Consider the following 17,072-nt stretch of genomic DNA (forward strand, 5'->3'; position numbering starts at 1 on the left):
TGGCGAGGTAGCCGCGCTAGGAGAGGGGAAGCTCGAAAAGTTGGGGGAATCGGCCTCGGTGAGGAGAACCCAGTTAGAGGCCGTGCTGAGCGGGGGAGGGGAGCAGCGGGCGGTGCCCGGGTGGGGATCCGGAGCCGCGGAGGCGGGGGCGGAGGCCCATGAAGTGGGAGGGGGAGGAGCTTGTTGTCTGCAAATCCCTCTCAGGCCCGCCCCGGGCCTCCCCTCCCGTCCCCAAAGCAGAACATTGCGAATTAGCGCGTTTTGCGGTCAATTTTCCACTGCTTAAGAAACACTAAACCACCCCTGTAAGCCGTCCCACCCAGTGCGGGGCGGGATCCCTTTGGAGAGGAGTGGAGGCCCAGGGAGCTGCGGGTGCGGGGGTGCGGGCGGGAGCAGCCTGTGGGCCCCTTCGCGGCGGCCACAACTCTGAGAGGGGGCGGGCCCCGCCCTCCCGCGGGCCGCGAGAGCCGCGCCGAGGGCCATTGGTTTGCTAATGCGCCCGAGTTGAAAGGCGCGGACGGCGGTTTATGGGAAGGGATCGTAATCAGAGGACAAATTGCCCCGCTGCTCGCGAGGCTCAAGAGCGGGGGCGGGGGTGCGGCTGGACCGCCGGAGCGAGGCGCGCGCCCAGCCTCCGTGCAGATGTGCAGCAGCTGGAAGCCTGCGCTCAGCGGGGCGCCGCGAGTTTGGCCCCGAGGGGGCGGGCGCGGGCGCGGCTTTGTGGGGTCGGCACAATGCCCTTAACACTCGGTTGCCCCCTTTGTGCGGGGCCGCGCCGCCCGTCCGCCCCCCCCCCCCCCCCGGCACCTTTGTACTGCACCGCCACCGCCCCAAACCCCAGCTAGCGCTCGGAGGCCGCTCGGCCGAGCCGCGCCCGGCGCTTCAAAGCTGCCCGGCGCGTGCCAGGGCCTGCCATCCGGCCTCGGCCCCGCCGCGCGCCCTGGGCCCGGCCCGCACCTGGCCCGCGGGCCCTGCGGCCGGGACAGAGGAGCACCCTGAAGCCGCTGTCGCCGCAGCCTCAGCCTGGAAAGGAGGGCGGGCGCGATTCTCCACACTGCCTGGTGCCTGGGAACGCCGCTGCTTCCGCCCGGCCCTTCAGTATCCCGGGAGAGCTGCTCTGGCTGGAGGGAACTGGGTGTTTCACCCAGAATTTAGCAACTTCCCCTCCCCTTGACGTTGCAAAGACCAGTTTGTTCATTTCTCCGCTGCAGGGCTCAACTGCAAAACTGTTGCGTCCGTGCGACTTCCCCATCGCCCTCGCAAGCAGCTGTGGGGGCCCTCAACTTTACAAACCCTGAAACTGAGACTATGAGGGCCCAGTAATGGGAGATGTGTAGGTTGGAACCCAGGGTCTCCCCTGGGCTGCAGCCTTCCTCTGTCTCAGTTACTGGAGTCCCATCTTTGGGGCCGAACCCGTGACTGCACCGGAGTCTTGCCGTGGGGCCTAGCCCGTCCCGGGGCAGTGGCCGCTTCTACTGAGCTCCCTGGGTCTCCAGCTACAGCTGGAATAATGAAAAGGGGTTGGGTTCCCGGACCTCCAATGGCACAGAATGGTGCTCTCCCCAGGTGATCAGCGGTCTTCCTCACACCCACCTCCCCACTTGTTGGGACCCAGAAAAGGCCAGTGGGAATCAACTCCCAGGCCCCAGAACCTGAGTTGTCCAGCCTGAAAACCCAGGACTAGAGGTGGGAAAGGCCTTTCTGACTCTCCTTGGGCCTGCTGCTGCTGCTGCAGCTTGCCCCCCACCCCCAGCTGGAAGAGTGTGGGTTGGGTGGTAACAGGGCCAGAGGGCACCCTGGCACAGGAGCGCTCCCAGTCTTGAGGCCCTAGAGAGGAGTAGGCTGGCTGTGGCCCCGCGGGCGGGCTGCACGCTTTAATGGGACATATGTCGTTGTGTGGCCCCTGCGGGCCCAGCCTGCGCCCGGCTTTGAGTGGCCACAGGCAGAAAATCGCTGCATTGTCCTGACATTAGGGCTACTAATGCAGCGTTGCCAGCGCGGCCAGAGCGTGAAGCTCTCAGAAAGGCCTCACTGGTGGGTTCTCCCTGCCTCCGCATCTTCATCAGGCCCGCAGAGGCCCAGTACTCTCTCCCAGTCACTAGCGGGGCTCGAAGCCGGCGGGGACCATGGAACCGCCAGTGAGTACCCCCCATAATGCTCGGAGACAAGAGTAGCAAAGACTAGGCAAGAGGATCTGGTGGCCAGGCCCAGAACCTAGGGACACTGGGACAGGACAAGGCATGGAGGTGACAGGCATAGGAGGGGACCCCAGACTTGGGAAGTGGTGGGGATAAAGGAAAGACTGAGAAGTAAAAGGAGTACCTTGGGAGGGAGGAGGGGTCCTGGAGGCAAGGCGAAGCCTGGGCTATAGGAGGGGGTTGGGCAGAGGGAGATGGGGAATTTCCCACTGTGACCCCCCCCTCAGGGTTCCTCGAGTCCAGGATCGCCTCATTGACATGTAAACGAGGAGCCCCTATAAAGGCTGTGCCGCCTCCTGAGGGCACAGATACGGCAGGATGGGCCCTGAGCCCGAGACCCAGGGCAGCTCTGGCGGTCCCGCCAGCAGATTCCGCAAGGTCTGGAGTTCTGAAGGGCTCAGAGTTGGGGGCCTGCCAGGTGGGGGGAGGAAGTGGGGTCAAAGCGTGAGAGCGCTGTGGCCCTGCCCTATAACAGTTGCTCATCCCCAGATTTCCAAGCCACTGATGGAGAAGAAGCGACGGGCACGCATCAATGTGTCGCTGGAGCAGCTCAAGTCGTTGCTGGAGAAACACTATTCGCACCAGGTGAGACACAGGAATATGGTGGTGGTGGTGCTGACACGATCCCCAGCCTCATCTCCTCCAACCCCGGGCTGCCCAGCTATGAGCCCTTTCCACGGATCCGCAGATCCGGAAACGCAAGTTAGAGAAGGCAGACATACTGGAGCTGAGCGTCAAGTACATGAAAAGCCTTCAGAACTCCATGCAAGGTAGAAGTGGGCCCTGGAGGGGGTAAGGTGAGGAGCTGGTTGGGTGTGGGAGGGCTTGTGGAGTCAGAGCCATGCATAGGAAGACAAGACCAGGTAAAGGAGGATGGATGGAGAAGAAAACTCGGGAGAAGTGAGCAGCTGGATGAGGAGGGGGGGTCCTAATCACTGGTGGGGGGAGGTCGCAAAGGTCCAGCAGGCTGTGGAGTTGTAATCCGAGTGGAAGAAGGTCTGGATCCCGGGGGAGACGTTCGGGTTGCCTCCCCTTCCTTCCCTTCTTCTCTTCTTCCCTTCCCCTCCACATTTCTCCCCTCCCTTTCTCTTCTCTACAACTCTCCTGTTCTTCTCCCCTCTTCCACTCTCCGTTCCCATCCACATTTCTCCCTTCCGCTCCCCTCCCCCGTTCCCGTCCCCCCAGGGCTCTGGCCGGTCACCAGCAGAACCGAGTACCCGTCGGGCTTCCGCGGCAGTCTGCCGGGCGTTAACCAGCTTCTGCGGCTCGGAGAGGAGAATGGCAGCGGCCTGCGCTGCCCCCTGCTGCACGAATGCGAGGTTGGCAGCACCATGGACAGCGTCAGCCCCGGCCCGGAGGAGCCCGCGCGGCGCGGCCCCTGCGCCCCAGTCGTTTGGGCCTCTGATCCGGCCGCCGGCGAATCGCGATCCTCGCCACCCCGGCTCCTCCTCCCCAGAGGTCTCCCCGGCTCGTCCATTAGCGTCCCGGCACCGCAGGTGGCGTCTCGCCAGAGCGCCGAGAGCCCCGGGCCGGCGCAGCGCCTGTGGCGACCCTGGTGAGGCCCAGGCAGGGCTTCGGACTCAAGGGGGCCCCCATCTGGTCGGCGGGAGCAGAGACTGTTCTGAGCGCACCCGTGATGACGGCCAGGACCCCAAAAGTCCGACCTGGTCCCGGGTTGGGTTGGACGGAAGGGTGCCGCGTGCCCGGGAATGCGGGGAAATACACGGAGCGACGGTGGACCCGGGTCTGCGAGTCTAGGCATAATCCACCCCCTGCCCCAACCCCACCTACTCATGCTAGAGCCACTCTCTCCTCCCACCTCTAAAGGGTCTGGGAGGGGGTGTCCCGAGCTGCGCCCCCTTTCCCAGGGCCCCGTCCCTTGCCCCCGCCCCGCAGCCGCGCCACGGTGGGAAGGTCGCAGTCGGCAGCGGCGCAGAGCAGACCCCTCGCAGCGAGGAGAATCGCTGCCCCGCCCCGGCCCATTCAGCGGGTTGGGGACGCCCGGTTCCCACCGGCACAAAGCACACCGGGTCCCGCCCCGCGAGCGAGGGGCCCCCAGCCAACCCCCGCTATGTACCCTCAGGTCTTCCATGAATCCCCACCCCCTCTGCACGCGGCGCGGCCACCCTGCGGGAGCTCGCTGCAACACCCTGGGCTCCAAGAGGTACCTCCGGGGGCTGCCCTTGCCCCTCCGCCCACTCTGAGCTCTGGCCCCACCCAGAGAGTTGCTCCGCCCACCCGACGCCCGGTCCCGCCGGACTCTTGAGGCGACTCTATGCACTGTCGCGCCAGCTTGAGGGTTACTGGAGTGAGCCGAGCTCCTTTCGTGGGAGAGTTCACCCCTTCCTACTCCGTAAAGACGCCGGCCCTGCAGAACCTCCGCCTCCGGACCTCTAGGGCCGCCAGGGAGCTCATGACTCTCGAAAGCCTTCGGAGCGCTCGGCGCCTGCTTGTTTATTCTTCCGAAAATGAGGTCATTGCTGTGACTGGACTCTAGCTGGGGGGTCCCGGCACACAAGGGGCAGCCTGGGGTGTGGGGAACGGGGATCTCGCCAAGAGCAGGAAGAAATTTTGGCACTTCCACCAGCTTAAAATTCAGAATAAAGACATTGTGAACCTGTGAAATGGGTATAAAGAGACTAAGAAGGTTCTAATTTCAACCACGATGCCTACTTACATCCATCTTTTTGAACTACAAATGCCAACTTTCTATAAAACATTTCTCGTTTTGGGCTGGCCCTGTCTTGCCCGTGTGCTAAACCTGTCCTGGTCAAACCACGGGGAGAGGGTGGCCCGGCTCCCCAACTCCACCCAGCGGGCTCTACGGAGCAGGGGCAAGGGCAGGGGTCCGGTCTGTCCCGGGGCGGCCTGAGGGGTCTCAGCTTCCCACAGTGCTAGGTGTACGCCGCGGTGATAGGGCCGCGGCCCTAATACTTCTTCCGGCCACCAGGTGGCGATCCCGCACCGCAGACCCAGGAATTGGCCTCCAAATTCCAACCTAGGACAGCAGGCTGGTCACCGGGCACAGCAGGTCCCGCGGTCCTACGTCCTGCTCCAACTCCCCTCCCCTTCTCGCTCTCCAGAATGAACCTCACTGGGGCTAGCGGTCCCTGAAGCCATCCCCGGGGTAGGGGCTGCCACCTGCCCTCATAGGGTTTCTCCTACTAGTATTAGGGCCTTGGTGTCCACTCCACCTCTCCAGGCCCGTCTCACTCTGCGTGAGGCTGCAGCACGTGGGAGAAGAATGGGGCAAGACAGACGCAAAGGAATGACGCACTGCAGAGGAATTCAGGACCCAGAGGGAGAGACATTTGGGGTCAGCTGACCAGGGATGTTGTTAGATTCTAGAAAGGCGTTTCCATGAAACCAGCCTAGAAATACTAGGTGCAAATCATAGTATGTTTTTATTGGATTCTGTACAGAAAGAAATGTTGAGTTCTCAAAAAACTACAAACGGATCCCTGGCTTTGGGCTGGGTGGTATGAAGACAGAACTCCCCACTACGCCCAGGGTCAAGCTGCTTATCAATGCAGCAAATAGGCTTGGAGGCTGCGCAAAGTGAGAGGGGGCCCCAGGCCTCAGGGTCCTCCCTCTTCTTTATTTTTGTAAAAACCATCACTGGAGGGACTTCAGGGTACCATGTCCCCCCTGCAAGTATTGCCGTTGGATATGAAATACAGAGTGAAAACCCAAGGTGACAAATGGGCCAGCTTGAGGGGGGACAGTGGCTAGCTGATGACCTCATGACATGCTGGTCCTTGAAGGCACAGCAGCACTGGCCGGAGCTCGACTGCAGTTCCCTGACTTGCTCACCTGTGGCCAGCTCATCCCTCAGGTTACTCCACAGCCAGGGACTGCAGGCCTCCAAAGCAGAGATGGAGCCAGGCAGTCCATTGTCCCTGTTCCCAGTGGCCTCTTCTGGGGCTGGGACACAGTCTGGGGGGTGAGGAGAATGGTTTGGCCACTGGTGGGGCAGAGGCAGAGCTGCAATTCCAGGTGGCAGAGCAGGAGGGGACAGAGTGCAGGCAGGTCTCTGTGCTAGCCCCGGAACCACTCCCAATCTTCACGTTTAGGGGCCACTGCATGGAGGCACGGCCCAGGATGAGACAATCTCTGCACGTGTCCCTGTCCCTCCATCTCAAGGGTACCGCTGTTCCCTGGGCCTCTCCTTAGCCTGTGTCTAGAGGCTTCCCCTACAGAAGACCCAGCAGGCCCCTCCCCAGGGCCTATGCCAAAGGCCAGGCCTGCAAGGGGGCTGCCAGGAGGGAGAGCAGAGAAAAGCCCTGCCCACAGGGTAGGGGAGGACTCTTGCCAGAACCCAAGCCTTCAACCCAGAACCTGGAAGGCGTTAAGCCAGGATCCCTTCCTGGCTGACCTCTGGGGTGGCGGGGGCATGAGGCTGGGAATGGCACCAGCATAAGGAAGCCCACTCTCCCTTTGCTTCCTACCGTGTACCCATATCTTCATGGTGGGAGTCACAGAGGCGGCTCACAGACAATGATGGAGGGATGAGAGTGGGGACACTAACAGTGGTCAAGGTGGGTGTGGGGCCATGGTGACGATGCAAAAGTGTTGTGCTTTAGCTGGGGTGTCCATCGAGTTCCCAAGGGGGCCAGGGGCACTGAGAGTGGGCGGCCTCAGGCCTGGGGCCACACCAGGCCACACGCTGAAGACATATCCAGAAAGGACCCACGGAGGGTCCTAGACTACCTCTCATGTCCACGCCACTCAGTGGCCAGGGCACATGGACCAGCAGACTTCTTCAAACAGTCCTGAGAGTTAACATGGTCACCTGCTTGTCACAGATGGGGACACCGAGGCAGAACCGGTCAGCAGGGAGACCTGCTCTGAGCTTGTTTGGGCTCTGAAGTCCCCTATACTTAGAGACCCTCTGTACCCCACCTTCTGAGGTGAGAGAGTTTTAGTGCAGAGTGGAAAGCCGGGTGTGGTCCAGTGGCTTCCCTCCTGCAGAGCCGCGCTTTGTTCCATCTGGTGGTGGCCCTGTCTTCAGGCTCACCACCATCCCGTGTCCCAACCCAGCTACTCCGGGGCTGGGCACATGCAGAGCCCACCTTTACCCAAGCGCAGCCTCTCTCTGCCCCAGAGATGAAGTGCCCAGCCTATGGTCCAGAGCAGCAGTCGCCTCGACAGGCAACGCCCACTTCCTGGAGGCAACAATGCTGCGCCCTGCCTCCCCGGGAGAGCTGGCACACGGCCGGGCGCCAAGGGCGGGCTCAGTGAGGCCCTGTCCCGGCCCGGCTGGGATAGTGGCATCTTTGGTGCTTCGGCCCCACGGGCGGCCCCTAGGTCGCCGAGCCCAGTGAGTCTGAGTGCAGCGTGACGTAGCCCGAGGACTCGGACGGCGAGCTCAGGAAGCTGCTGGTGCTGCTGCCGCCGCCTGCTGCATGCAAGCCCCCGGACTCGCCCCACGACGCGCTGAGGCCCGTCCGCAGAGGTCCGGCGTGCCCATGCGTGGCGGGGCGCGGCCCGGGGCTTGGCTGCGAGCCGGCGCCACCAGGGGGCGCCGCGTCCTCGGCCGGCGGGGCGCTGTCAGGAGCGGCGGAGGCGCGCGAGGGGAAGGGCAGCGGCGGGGCAGGCGGGCGGCGCAGGGCCTGCGGCTCGCGCTCGAAGGCCGTCAGCGCGAAGGCGTCAGGCAGCAGCGAGGCCGAGGCGCAGCGGGCGCCAGGCCCAGAGCGACGGCGCGGGCTGCTGGGGGGCGAGTCACGGGCACGGCACTGGCCGCCATCCAGGGCCGGGGGGCGCAGCGACAGTAGGCTCTCGGCCGAGCGGCGGCGCGCGCGAAATGGGGGCGCGTCCTCCGCGAAGGCCAGCAGGCTGTCGTGGCCCCGGTCGGGCCCGGCGGGCAGCACCAGGGCAGCCAGGTCCTCACCGGAGACCCAGCGTGGCAGGAAGGTGGGCAGCGGGATGGCAGCCCACACGTCCGCATCGTCGTGAGAGAAGCGTCGTGTGGGCGGGACCTGTCAGGACCGATGGGGTTAACCTGGGCTGTCCTTCTGGAAAATAGGGACCCACGGCTCCCTACACGGGACAAGGCAGCCTATGGGTCAGGGACCACACCTGGGGCAAGGCACCCCGATTCTCTTTAGGGCAAGTGATAATCTCTCCGAGCCCCTCAGTGTTGTCATTTGTACCTTGGGTCATTTGGGGAGAAGACCCTTTGAGTGGGGTGCTGAGCCCCAGGAAAATAACAGAGGTGCAGGACGGACCACTCTCCCAGAGCACAAGGGAACATGGCGACAGGGGCTAGGGTGCCCCACCTTTACAGGCTGCAGACCCGGGGCCAGCCCACCCTGGGAGGGTGAAAGCCACCCACTGGAGCTGTGGCAGGCATGAGATGCACTTGGGGAGATCAGCATGCCCCCCCAGTCCCACATTCTGACAGCATGCTCTGGGTCCCTACCTGCAGGTACTGCATCTTGTCCTCCTGCAAGGGCCGCATCGGGTAGAACTGGGGCAGGCCCCCCTCCAGGGAGAACTCATAGTTGGCCACCCTGTCCAGGGCCACAAATTCACCCCCACAGCTGTAGTCGAGGGAGCGCTCCAGCACCAGGTCCGGGGGCATGCCACCCTCCAGGCTGGAATCTGCAGGGTTGGACAGACGCTTAGGGCCACAGAAACTTGGGGGCATCCAAAGGTGAGTCCAGGGACCCCCACAGGCACAGCTGGGGCAGAGGGCTGGTTAGTGGGAAAGAAGGGCAGTGTCCTGGGTTCAAATCCCGACTCTACCACTCTTCAGCTGTGGGACTGGGGAAGTCATACACTGAACAAGTCCCCTCATCAGTGGGGGTGGACCTGAGATAGCCTCATGAGCTTTGGGGGACTAAATACAAGGGGCTGACAGTGCCTGGCACGTAGCAGGGTAACACTGTCCTTGCTGGGGGAGATAGGACCTGGGCATGCAGGAGCCACTGGGGACCCCTAAGGTTGGAAGCTTGGCACACATGCAGCCTGGTGTCCCCAGCAACTGCCTGGGGCAGGCAAGCAGGACAGAGGGTGCCCCATGATACACTTAGGTCCCTTAGAGGTTCAAGGACTTTGGGGGGTGTTACAGGGGGTGTCTGGCAGTTGAGAATGGGATCACTTCAGGGCCATGGGGTAGTCAGCCAACAGCCGTTATCCCAATGACTCAAGTGACCTCACCCAGATGCCACTCGGTATCCTCACCATCGTCCGAATCCTCCTCATTGGCCATGAGGGCCATGCACTTCTCCCAGACGGCCTTGAGGTCGGCACGGTAGCGGTCACAGGCCCACAGGAATATGGGCAGCAGGAGGGCCTGGGTCACCGAGCACCACAACACACACAGTGCCATCCAGGGCGCTGAGGTGTCTGCCCGCAGGCTGCTGAAGCTCACCACCTGTGGACACAGTGGTCGGCCTGGCACCTGGCAGGACCCCCGTCACACAGCTCCCCCTCCCAGCCCCAGTTCTCTCCTGGATGGCAGGTCTGACTGCCACCGGCAGACAGAGCTCTAGGTTCTAGGGCAGGAGAGAGTCATAGTGTGAGGGGAGAAGGCGCTGCCCACTGAGAGCTGCTGGCTGCCAAGATAAGCAGTCACAGCCCTGTGTGAGCACAGCCCTTCGCAGGGTACCAGGTAGCACTGGGTGTGCATTTCCTCATGTGACCCTCATGACTGCCCGAGGACAGAAGTAGGGGCATGGATTATCACCCTCGTTTTGGGAAGAGGAAACTGAAGCTTCGAGAACCAAGTCTGAAGCCTCCCAGTTCAGGGACCTTTCTGCCTTTCCTGCTCCTCCATGGCCAGTGGCTTCTTGGCCCGGCCCTACTCTGGGGGTCTAGGCCTTGGACCCCAGAGGAGGATCAGAGCAGTTTCTGAGATCAGAGGGTCCAGCCAGGCAGTCTTTGTGTCACTGCCCAGGGTCCCTCGTTCGTCCTCTCCCATTCCCCCATCCAGAGTGATATTTAACTATCCCCCCCACCCCGTCAAAGAGGAAGTGGGCATGATGCAGACATCAAGTTGGTTCTATTATGTGAGTGAGCTGCGTGCTCCTCAGAAAGTCCCTCTCTGGGGCTCAGTTTCTTCATCTGTGAAACGGGCAAAGAACACTCCACAGGGTGAGACAAAGATTCCAGACCCTGTACCAGGCCTGCTGCAGAGTGGGCTCCCGAAACGGTACCCCTTTCCTACCCTGAAGAGAAGCTGCGGGTGCCCTTACCCACTACTGGCTCTGCCATTTCACACATGCTCCTTCTCTTCATCAGCACAGAGGCTGGGGACGCGGGGGCCCCACTGCAAACAGGAGGACCCTGTACCCAGGGGGCACCGGGCCCACTGAGCGTGGTAGCAGGTCACCAGGGGCTGCATCCCAAGTGTGTGCCCTGACTATGAGGTTGCCACCGCACCTATCACCTTCTTGAGCTCGTGTTGTACAATGTTGAGGGACACAGCCCTGTCCAGCTGCTTGGTCCTTGCCCCTACACCTATACCTGTTCTGCTCCAGACCCTTCGGGGGGCTGGGCTGGAGCCCCATGGGTGGGAAGACTTGGCTACTGGGTCTAGACTTCATTCTTGGGCCAGACCTGGGTCCAGCCTCACTGGCAGGATACCAGGCAGCCTCGCTGGATGTTGGACCTTTGTTGGCAGGCCTTCCTCAGACCAGCCCTCACCTTGACTTTCCTGAGACCCTGGGATCAAGCCCAACTCTCTTTGAATGTCTACATTCAAAGCCTGCCCTGCCTCCCAATTCAGCACCAAAGCCTATTCTGCCATAACAAAGTCCTGCTCTGTCCATCCTAGGACCTGGACCCACCGGGAAGCCTGAGGGCATGTTACCCCACTTTCCATTCCCTCTGCATCGAATGGGCCTCATTTAGGTGAGGAAAAGTCCCCCAGCAGTGTGGCAGAAAGACCCTGGGCTATGTAGTCACCTGAGGTGGGTACAAGCCCCACCACGCGGCCCAGACTTTAGGTGGGTCATCTTCTCTGAATCTTGGTTTCCAAGCTTGTAAAATGGGGCTGCTGCTGATGCCCCCCTAAAGGACTGGGTGTGAGGATTCATGGCCTGATGTCTGCAGTGTGCCCACCCCACGGCCGTCCGAGCCCACGCCTCCCAACAGCCTCCCCCCAACCAACGGGCTCACCCACCAGCACGGGGAAGCCCATGAGGCAGTCGTAGATGACGACGATGGTGGCCACCAAGCCCGTGATCTGCAGCGAGGTCTTGGCGGGCTCAGAGCCATCGATGGAAGAGCGCCGCTTGCCCTGCGCGTCCTCCACCACGATGGTGGGCACAGTGAAGGCGCGGCGGTCAGCGCGGTGCCCCACCTGTGCAGCCAGTGTCTGGAAGAGGGCCATGGCCGTGCAGACCACGCCCATGGCCACGCTGCCGCCCACCAGCAGCAGGAAGCAGACGCCGAAGCCCAGGCCAATCTCAGCCACGATGAAGCGGCAGCCGTGGGCGTAGAACCGCTCGCTCGTGTCATGCCAGCCGACAGCAGGCAGGGCCGACAGGATGAACGACACCATCCAGATGCCCATGACCGTGTGCACCGCCTGCTTCTTGGCATTGCTCAGACTGACACGGGGTGGGGGGAGGACAGAGGGACCCAATGTCACTCACAGGGTCTCCCCAGACCCCCGGGTACCTGCACAGGATCCCCAACTGCCCTGGCCCCCAGTACATCATAAGCATGACACAATCAGCATGGCAGGGTGTGTCCCTTGCACAGGGGACACTTGTGCAGTGTCACACATCCCTCTTACCAAGCATGTATGTACGGGGCACAGCACACCCAAGCATCCTTACATGTACATGGCCCCCGCAGCCCAGAGCAGCCCCTCCTGAGCCCCCCTGACCGCCTCCAGCACAACACAGGTGTGGCACACCACAGGGGGCACGGCCACCACACGGAGGGCATTTGTGCACACAGGTACATACACCAGGTGTCTTCATGTCCACGCCCACAGGTGCCCGTCCAGGAACCCCAGACACTCAAGTGCACGTGTGCACACGCCCAGGAGCTCACCGATAGTTGACGGGCCAGCGGACCATCCACATGCGGTGGTAGGAGAGGGAAGTGACGGAGAAGCAGGTGGCCAGGGTGAGGGTGTAGAAGGTGGAGACGAAGACCTTGCAGAGGCCCTCGTTCCACTCGTAGTCGGGGCGCTGTCGCCGCAGCTGTACCACGGCGTAGGTGGCGATGGGCACCGCCACATTGAGCATGTGGGTGGCTGCGAGCGTGCACAGCAGGAACTCCAGTGGCTTCCACTTCTTCTGCTTGGCACCCACACTGAGGATGCCCCAGGCGTTGGCCAGCAGGGAGAGGCCTCCGCACGCCAGCCAGCCCACCGCGCTGCCAGGCAGCCGCCGCTCATCACTCATGGTGCAGACGGGAGCTGGCGGGCGGCTGGGGCATCGTCTTTAGAGTCAGGCCTCGGCTCGGAGCAGCAGCCCTCACACCTGGGAGCCCGGGGACACCAGGGACGACGAGCATCTGCAGTGGGAGAGAAGCCAGTGAGTGCTCAGCAACTCCCTCTGGCCACAGCGTCAGGGCTCCTGGGAGAGGAAGACGGGGGAGTCCCCCCAGTGTGCCATTTGCTGTCTGGTCCTGGCTTGGGCTGGGCTGCTTCTCCCTCCTCTCCCCTCTGTGGCCTCCTGCCCATGTCACTGGCCCCCCAGGGGACATACACAGAGGTGCCTAATAAGTGCATGTTCCCACACTTCTACCCACTCCTGGTCAAGGCTTGGAGTCTGGGCTTCCTTCCAGGCCCGCCGTGTCCTCAGGGAACCAGCCAGGCTGGGCCCCGATGGGCATACTTGCCCCAGTGTGCCCTGGTCCTCTCGCCAGCAAACGTCCCAAATCTTTGCACAGCCCTCACGAGGCTTCTCCACTGCACATTGGAGGCCCTCAATTTCATTTGTCCCACTGCATTTGGCCAAATGAGGATGTGCCTGGGAGAATGAGTCCCCTAAACCTCCCCTGCGAGGGAGGAGTGATCTGGGGACCACTTTCAGGACCAACCTGGAAAAGGGCAGCCTGCTTTGCCTCCAGCTGGCCTTCCACATCCGGGCACAGCTGGAAGGCCCCAGCACTGCCACACGCTGGGGTTCAAACTAAGCTCCAGCATTCTAGCTCTGTGGTTCGAGCAAAGTCCTGTACTCATGTTCTCTTCCTTCAAGGAGGCTGGACTGGACAGGCACGCCATCTCTTAAGCCCTGGGTCAGGTCTTGCACACAGTGGGTGGTCAGTGTTATGCGCGGACGTGTTGGGCAGCATGGGCCTGTAGGTAGCCCAGGCATCAGACCTTGACCCAAGGAGGAACTGCTGACGGCCTGTGGACATGAGCCTGGGACATAGGATGGTAGGCAGGAGGCATGTGTTGGGGAGTTGCCCCATCCTGCCTGAGGGCTGGGCAGTGAGTCCCTCCCTCCTCCTTCCCAGCCAGGCAGCACTCAGCTGCCTCCCTGTGGGGAGTGCTGGCCAGTCCTTCTGATGGGAGGCTCCCACAGGACCCTCTGGCCACAGCCTGGAGCAGGCCGCGTGGGGAGAAGCATACATTAAGTGAAGGCCCACTGTGTGTTCCGCCTCCACTTGGCCCTTCTCACTGGGAGCCTGTTTAATATCACTGGCTACACTTCTCCTGCCCTTGACGCTTATGGGTGCCTACTGTACCAAACACAGCCACGTGTTTCCAGCTTGGGATGGATAGGCCACTGCAGGACCCTGGCGCTCAGAGCACAGGAAGCAACACTTCCCAGCACGCTGCCAGGCACTGTGCTTGTCTTGTCTGAGGTTCTTTTGGTCTGTCTATAGCCTCCCCCCGACCCCTCTCCACCCCCAACACCGAGGGACCTCTGAGGGATGTGTCTCATTTATCTTGGTGCCTCTGCTTCAGGTCTGCCCAGACCCCTGCCCCAGGGGAGCAGCTCATTCTGGACCACACTAGTGTCCCTTAAGGGCCTTCTAAGGGGCTTGGGGGACTTCTGGGGCAGCGACTTTCTTCCCAAACAGGCAGCTTCTGCTTGCACGGCAGCCTTTCCTTCCCCACCCCAGACCCTCCAACTGGCCATTCTGGTGTCTAGCAAACCTCCTGACCTCAGTATACAGAGGCCACACAGTGTGGGGTAAGAGCCTCTAGACTCCAACTCCAGCCCCCGACCAGTTCCTTGACTCAGCTGGGCCTCAGTTTTCTTCTCTGTAAGCAGGACACGATAGTACCTACCTTGAAAAGCATTGTGGGTAGTTAATAAGCTATGCCAGAGAAAGTGCTTAGAATGGACCCGGGCACACAGTAAGCGCTCAGTGGATGCTTGCCATGTCTGTACTCAAGCGCACCCAGCCCACTGATGTATGCTGTCTGCCTCTTAAGACACTGAGCTTAGAGGTGTGGGTGAACCTCAGACCTGGCGGCGGACAGCCCAGCTTTGGGGGTGAGGAGGCCAAAGGGCTGCACCAAGCCCCGTGGAGTGACTGGCAGCCTGATGGGGGCCCAGAGCAGGCGGTGTGTGGGCGCTGCTGTGGGCCAGAGGCTGCAGATACCAGTGGTGTTTGTATTACCAAATAGGAAACTGGATTCAGCATGCACCTGTGTGACCAGCATCTTTTTACACGTGTACTGGGCCATCACCTCAGATGCCCAAGCAGGCTCTGTCTGTCCTGTGACCCTGGGCCCAGCCCAGCCCAGCCCCAGCGCACCCGGCTCCTGGGCACAGCCTTTCACAGTGCCAGTTCTTCCCCTCCTCTAACCTAATGGTGCTTCATTGCAGGGCAAGGCTTTGGGTCTGTGAGCAGGGGAACATGCCCTGTGGGGAGACGGAGGAACAGGCACACTCCCCCCAGTTAGCATCCCCACTGATTGTGGGTGCTGGATAATATCATCACCTCCATTTTTAAAGATGGTCAAGCAGAGGCAGAGAAAGGTAAAACCATTTGCCCAAGCTATTATGTGTGGGAGCCAGGATCCAAACTTCGCCTGACATAAAAATCCTGGCCTCCCAAACTCCAAAATGCTCAGGAACAGGAATTTCTGGGGTTTGTTTCTTGAGTTAAGGTGGTCTTTCTGAGCCTCCTACCTCTGCAGGGTGGGCCCTACTGCCCCTCACTACAGATGGGAACACTGAGGCTTGGAGCCCAGTGCAGCACAGGGAGGCAGTGTGAGGGCTGCGTTTGGGGCCTGGGACTCCTGAGTGTGGTGGTCCTGGGATGGGAGAAGAATGTCACTGGGGTGAGGGTGGGGAGTGGATACCAAGGTCTCTAATTTCAGAAAGAGAGGGGTCTGGCTCTGTGGGAACATGGAGTTCCCCTTCCTCCAGGTTGGTGACCAGAGACCCATAGATCACACACATGCTCTTTGTTCTTTCTTCACAGGAAGCAGGGGACACTTGGGGACAGACTCCAGGCTGGGCTCTGGACAGTGGGATCCGCACCCAGGGTGTTACCACCCCTAGCTGGTAAGTTTCTCCTGCATCACTCACACTGTCCCCACCGCATTTCAAGATGGAGCTTCTCCCTCCCCCACAACTGGGAGATTGTTCCTTTCCCCCACCCCCACCTCCCAGCAAGTCGCAGGGCAGGCTGCAGGTGTATCAGGCCTGGGACCCAATGGGTCCAGAAGACTCCCTCCGCGGGGTCTGCGGGCGGGCCTGCGCGTGACGTCAGGGCCCCCGGCCAATGAGGACGCGTGGCCCCAGGGCTCTATTGCGCAACAAAAGAGGACCCAGAACTTGAAAGGATTCCCCGGGCTCGGTCCCCCGCCCCCGGGCTGCTCTCCGCCCGCGCCGCTGACAACCGGTCCCGCTGTGCCCGGCCCGAGCGCCGCCCAGGGTGGGGCTCGCAGCGCGGAGCCTCCGCATCTCCGTCACGCCCCCTACCTCCGCGGTCCCTACTCCTCGTTGCTCAGAATTCCCCCGCCAGACCCGGCGCGCCCTTGCCTGCAGGTCTAACCCCAGCGGGGCCTCCATCCCTGCCCAGCCCCGAAGACTCGTCAAAGCGACGGCTCGGGGAGCCGGACACAAGCGGGACTGCGGTTCCCGGACGCCCCCCCTACCGGGCCACGCTGGGTAGGGGTGGGTTCGGCCATCCCCGCCCTCTGCAAGTAAGCCCCCCGGGCGGCGCTGCTAGGCCTGGAGGCTAGGGGGACGGAGAAAGGGACCAGCCTCGGGGAAGTTACCCTGAAGGTCTCCAAGTTGGGGGCGCTGCGCAGCCCTAAGCGGTGCCCGCGATCCCTTGGACAGACCTCGCGACCGACAGACTGCAGACAGCCCCTCCCCGCCCAGAGTCCTCCCGCTGGGGTCCTTGCTCGGGGTCCTCCCGCCCAACCGCCCCCCGGGCCAGGGCGGCGTTGCTCACCCTGCGTTCGGGAGCCTGGGGCGCCTGCTCGCTACTCCAGCCTCCAGCTCCGGCTGTGGCTCCCGCGTCCCCGGGTCGAGCGCGGGCCGCCGGGAACAGCGAAGACGGCTGGCGGCGGAGCGGCCCGCGGGCCGGAGCATCCTGGCGGCGGCCGCCTGTGGCCGGCGCGTTCCGCTCGGCTCGGCTCGACTCGGCCCTGCCTCCCTGCCTTCTCTCCCTCCGCGCGCACCGCCGCCGCCGCGCTCGGCTCCCGCCGCTGGGCAGGCTGCGCTCGGCGGCCGGGGGCGGGGGGCGGAGCAGGGCGCATGCTTCCGCGGGCGCCTCCGCGCCGCCCCTCCGCCCGCTCCGCCCCCGCCCCTGGGAGGCGCGGCCCGCCGCGGCCGTCTGTCTGCCCAGGTGTCTTACGGGTCCGCTGTCCGTCCCGCACCTGTGGAGGCGCGCCCTCCCCACACCCCGCCGCGGGGCTGAAGCCGCCCTAGGGAGGGCGGAGCCTCTTGGGACTCCTGGACCACACCGCGGGCCCTCGCCGCCCTCTTGGGTCGG

The 17,072-nt window shown here is 62.6% G+C and overlaps 2 protein-coding genes across 2 annotated transcripts; one reads left to right on the forward strand and one right to left on the reverse strand.

The window, feature by feature from the left end:
* Window positions 1–2,445: 2,445 nt before the first annotated feature.
* On the forward strand, window positions 2,446–4,426 carry HES3 (hes family bHLH transcription factor 3). The gene is made up of 4 exons (XM_033114943.1): window positions 2,446–2,576; window positions 2,688–2,783; window positions 2,887–2,968; window positions 3,384–4,426. The coding sequence occupies exons 1-4, from the start codon at window positions 2,517–2,519 to the stop codon at window positions 3,755–3,757; spliced, it is 612 nt and encodes a 203-aa protein (XP_032970834.1). The 5' UTR covers window positions 2,446–2,516; the 3' UTR covers window positions 3,758–4,426.
* A 2,218-nt stretch (window positions 4,427–6,644) lies between these two features.
* Window positions 6,645–16,809, reverse strand: GPR153 (G protein-coupled receptor 153). Its single transcript, XM_033113244.1, has 6 exons — window positions 16,530–16,809; window positions 12,207–12,674; window positions 11,326–11,755; window positions 9,384–9,576; window positions 8,620–8,801; window positions 6,645–8,176 (listed from the first exon to the last, which is right to left on the reverse strand). Exons 2-6 carry the CDS (start codon window positions 12,560–12,562, stop codon window positions 7,502–7,504), a joined length of 1,836 nt encoding a protein of 611 aa, XP_032969135.1. The 5' UTR covers window positions 12,563–12,674; window positions 16,530–16,809; the 3' UTR covers window positions 6,645–7,501.
* Window positions 16,810–17,072: the final 263 nt, after the last annotated feature.

This window comes from Rhinolophus ferrumequinum, chromosome 9, assembly GCF_004115265.2.
Source record: "Rhinolophus ferrumequinum isolate MPI-CBG mRhiFer1 chromosome 9, mRhiFer1_v1.p, whole genome shotgun sequence".
Classification (NCBI taxonomy): Eukaryota; Metazoa; Chordata; class Mammalia; order Chiroptera; family Rhinolophidae; genus Rhinolophus; species Rhinolophus ferrumequinum.

What these genes read in the sequence shown, in the direction of transcription:
- HES3 (XM_033114943.1), top strand. Translation starts at nt 2,517, where the DNA reads ATGGGCCCTGAGCCCGAGACCCAGGGCAGCTCTGGCGGTCCCGCCAGC. An exon ending in CCGCCAGCAGATTCCGCAAG is followed by an intron (nt 2,577 to 2,687) that starts GTCTGGAGTTCT and finishes GCTCATCCCCAG; the next exon opens with ATTTCCAAGCCACTGATGGA. An exon ending in AGAAACACTATTCGCACCAG is followed by an intron (nt 2,784 to 2,886) that starts GTGAGACACAGG and finishes ACGGATCCGCAG; the next exon opens with ATCCGGAAACGCAAGTTAGA.
- GPR153 (XM_033113244.1), bottom strand. Translation starts at nt 12,562, where the DNA reads ATGAGTGATGAGCGGCGGCTGCCTGGCAGCGCGGTGGGCTGGCTGGCG. An exon ending in TGAGGAGGATTCGGACGATG is followed by an intron (nt 8,802 to 9,383) that starts GTGAGGATACCG and finishes CCAACCCTGCAG; the next exon opens with ATTCCAGCCTGGAGGGTGGC. An exon ending in ACAAGATGCAGTACCTGCAG is followed by an intron (nt 8,177 to 8,619) that starts GTAGGGACCCAG and finishes CGGTCCTGACAG; the next exon opens with GTCCCGCCCACACGACGCTT.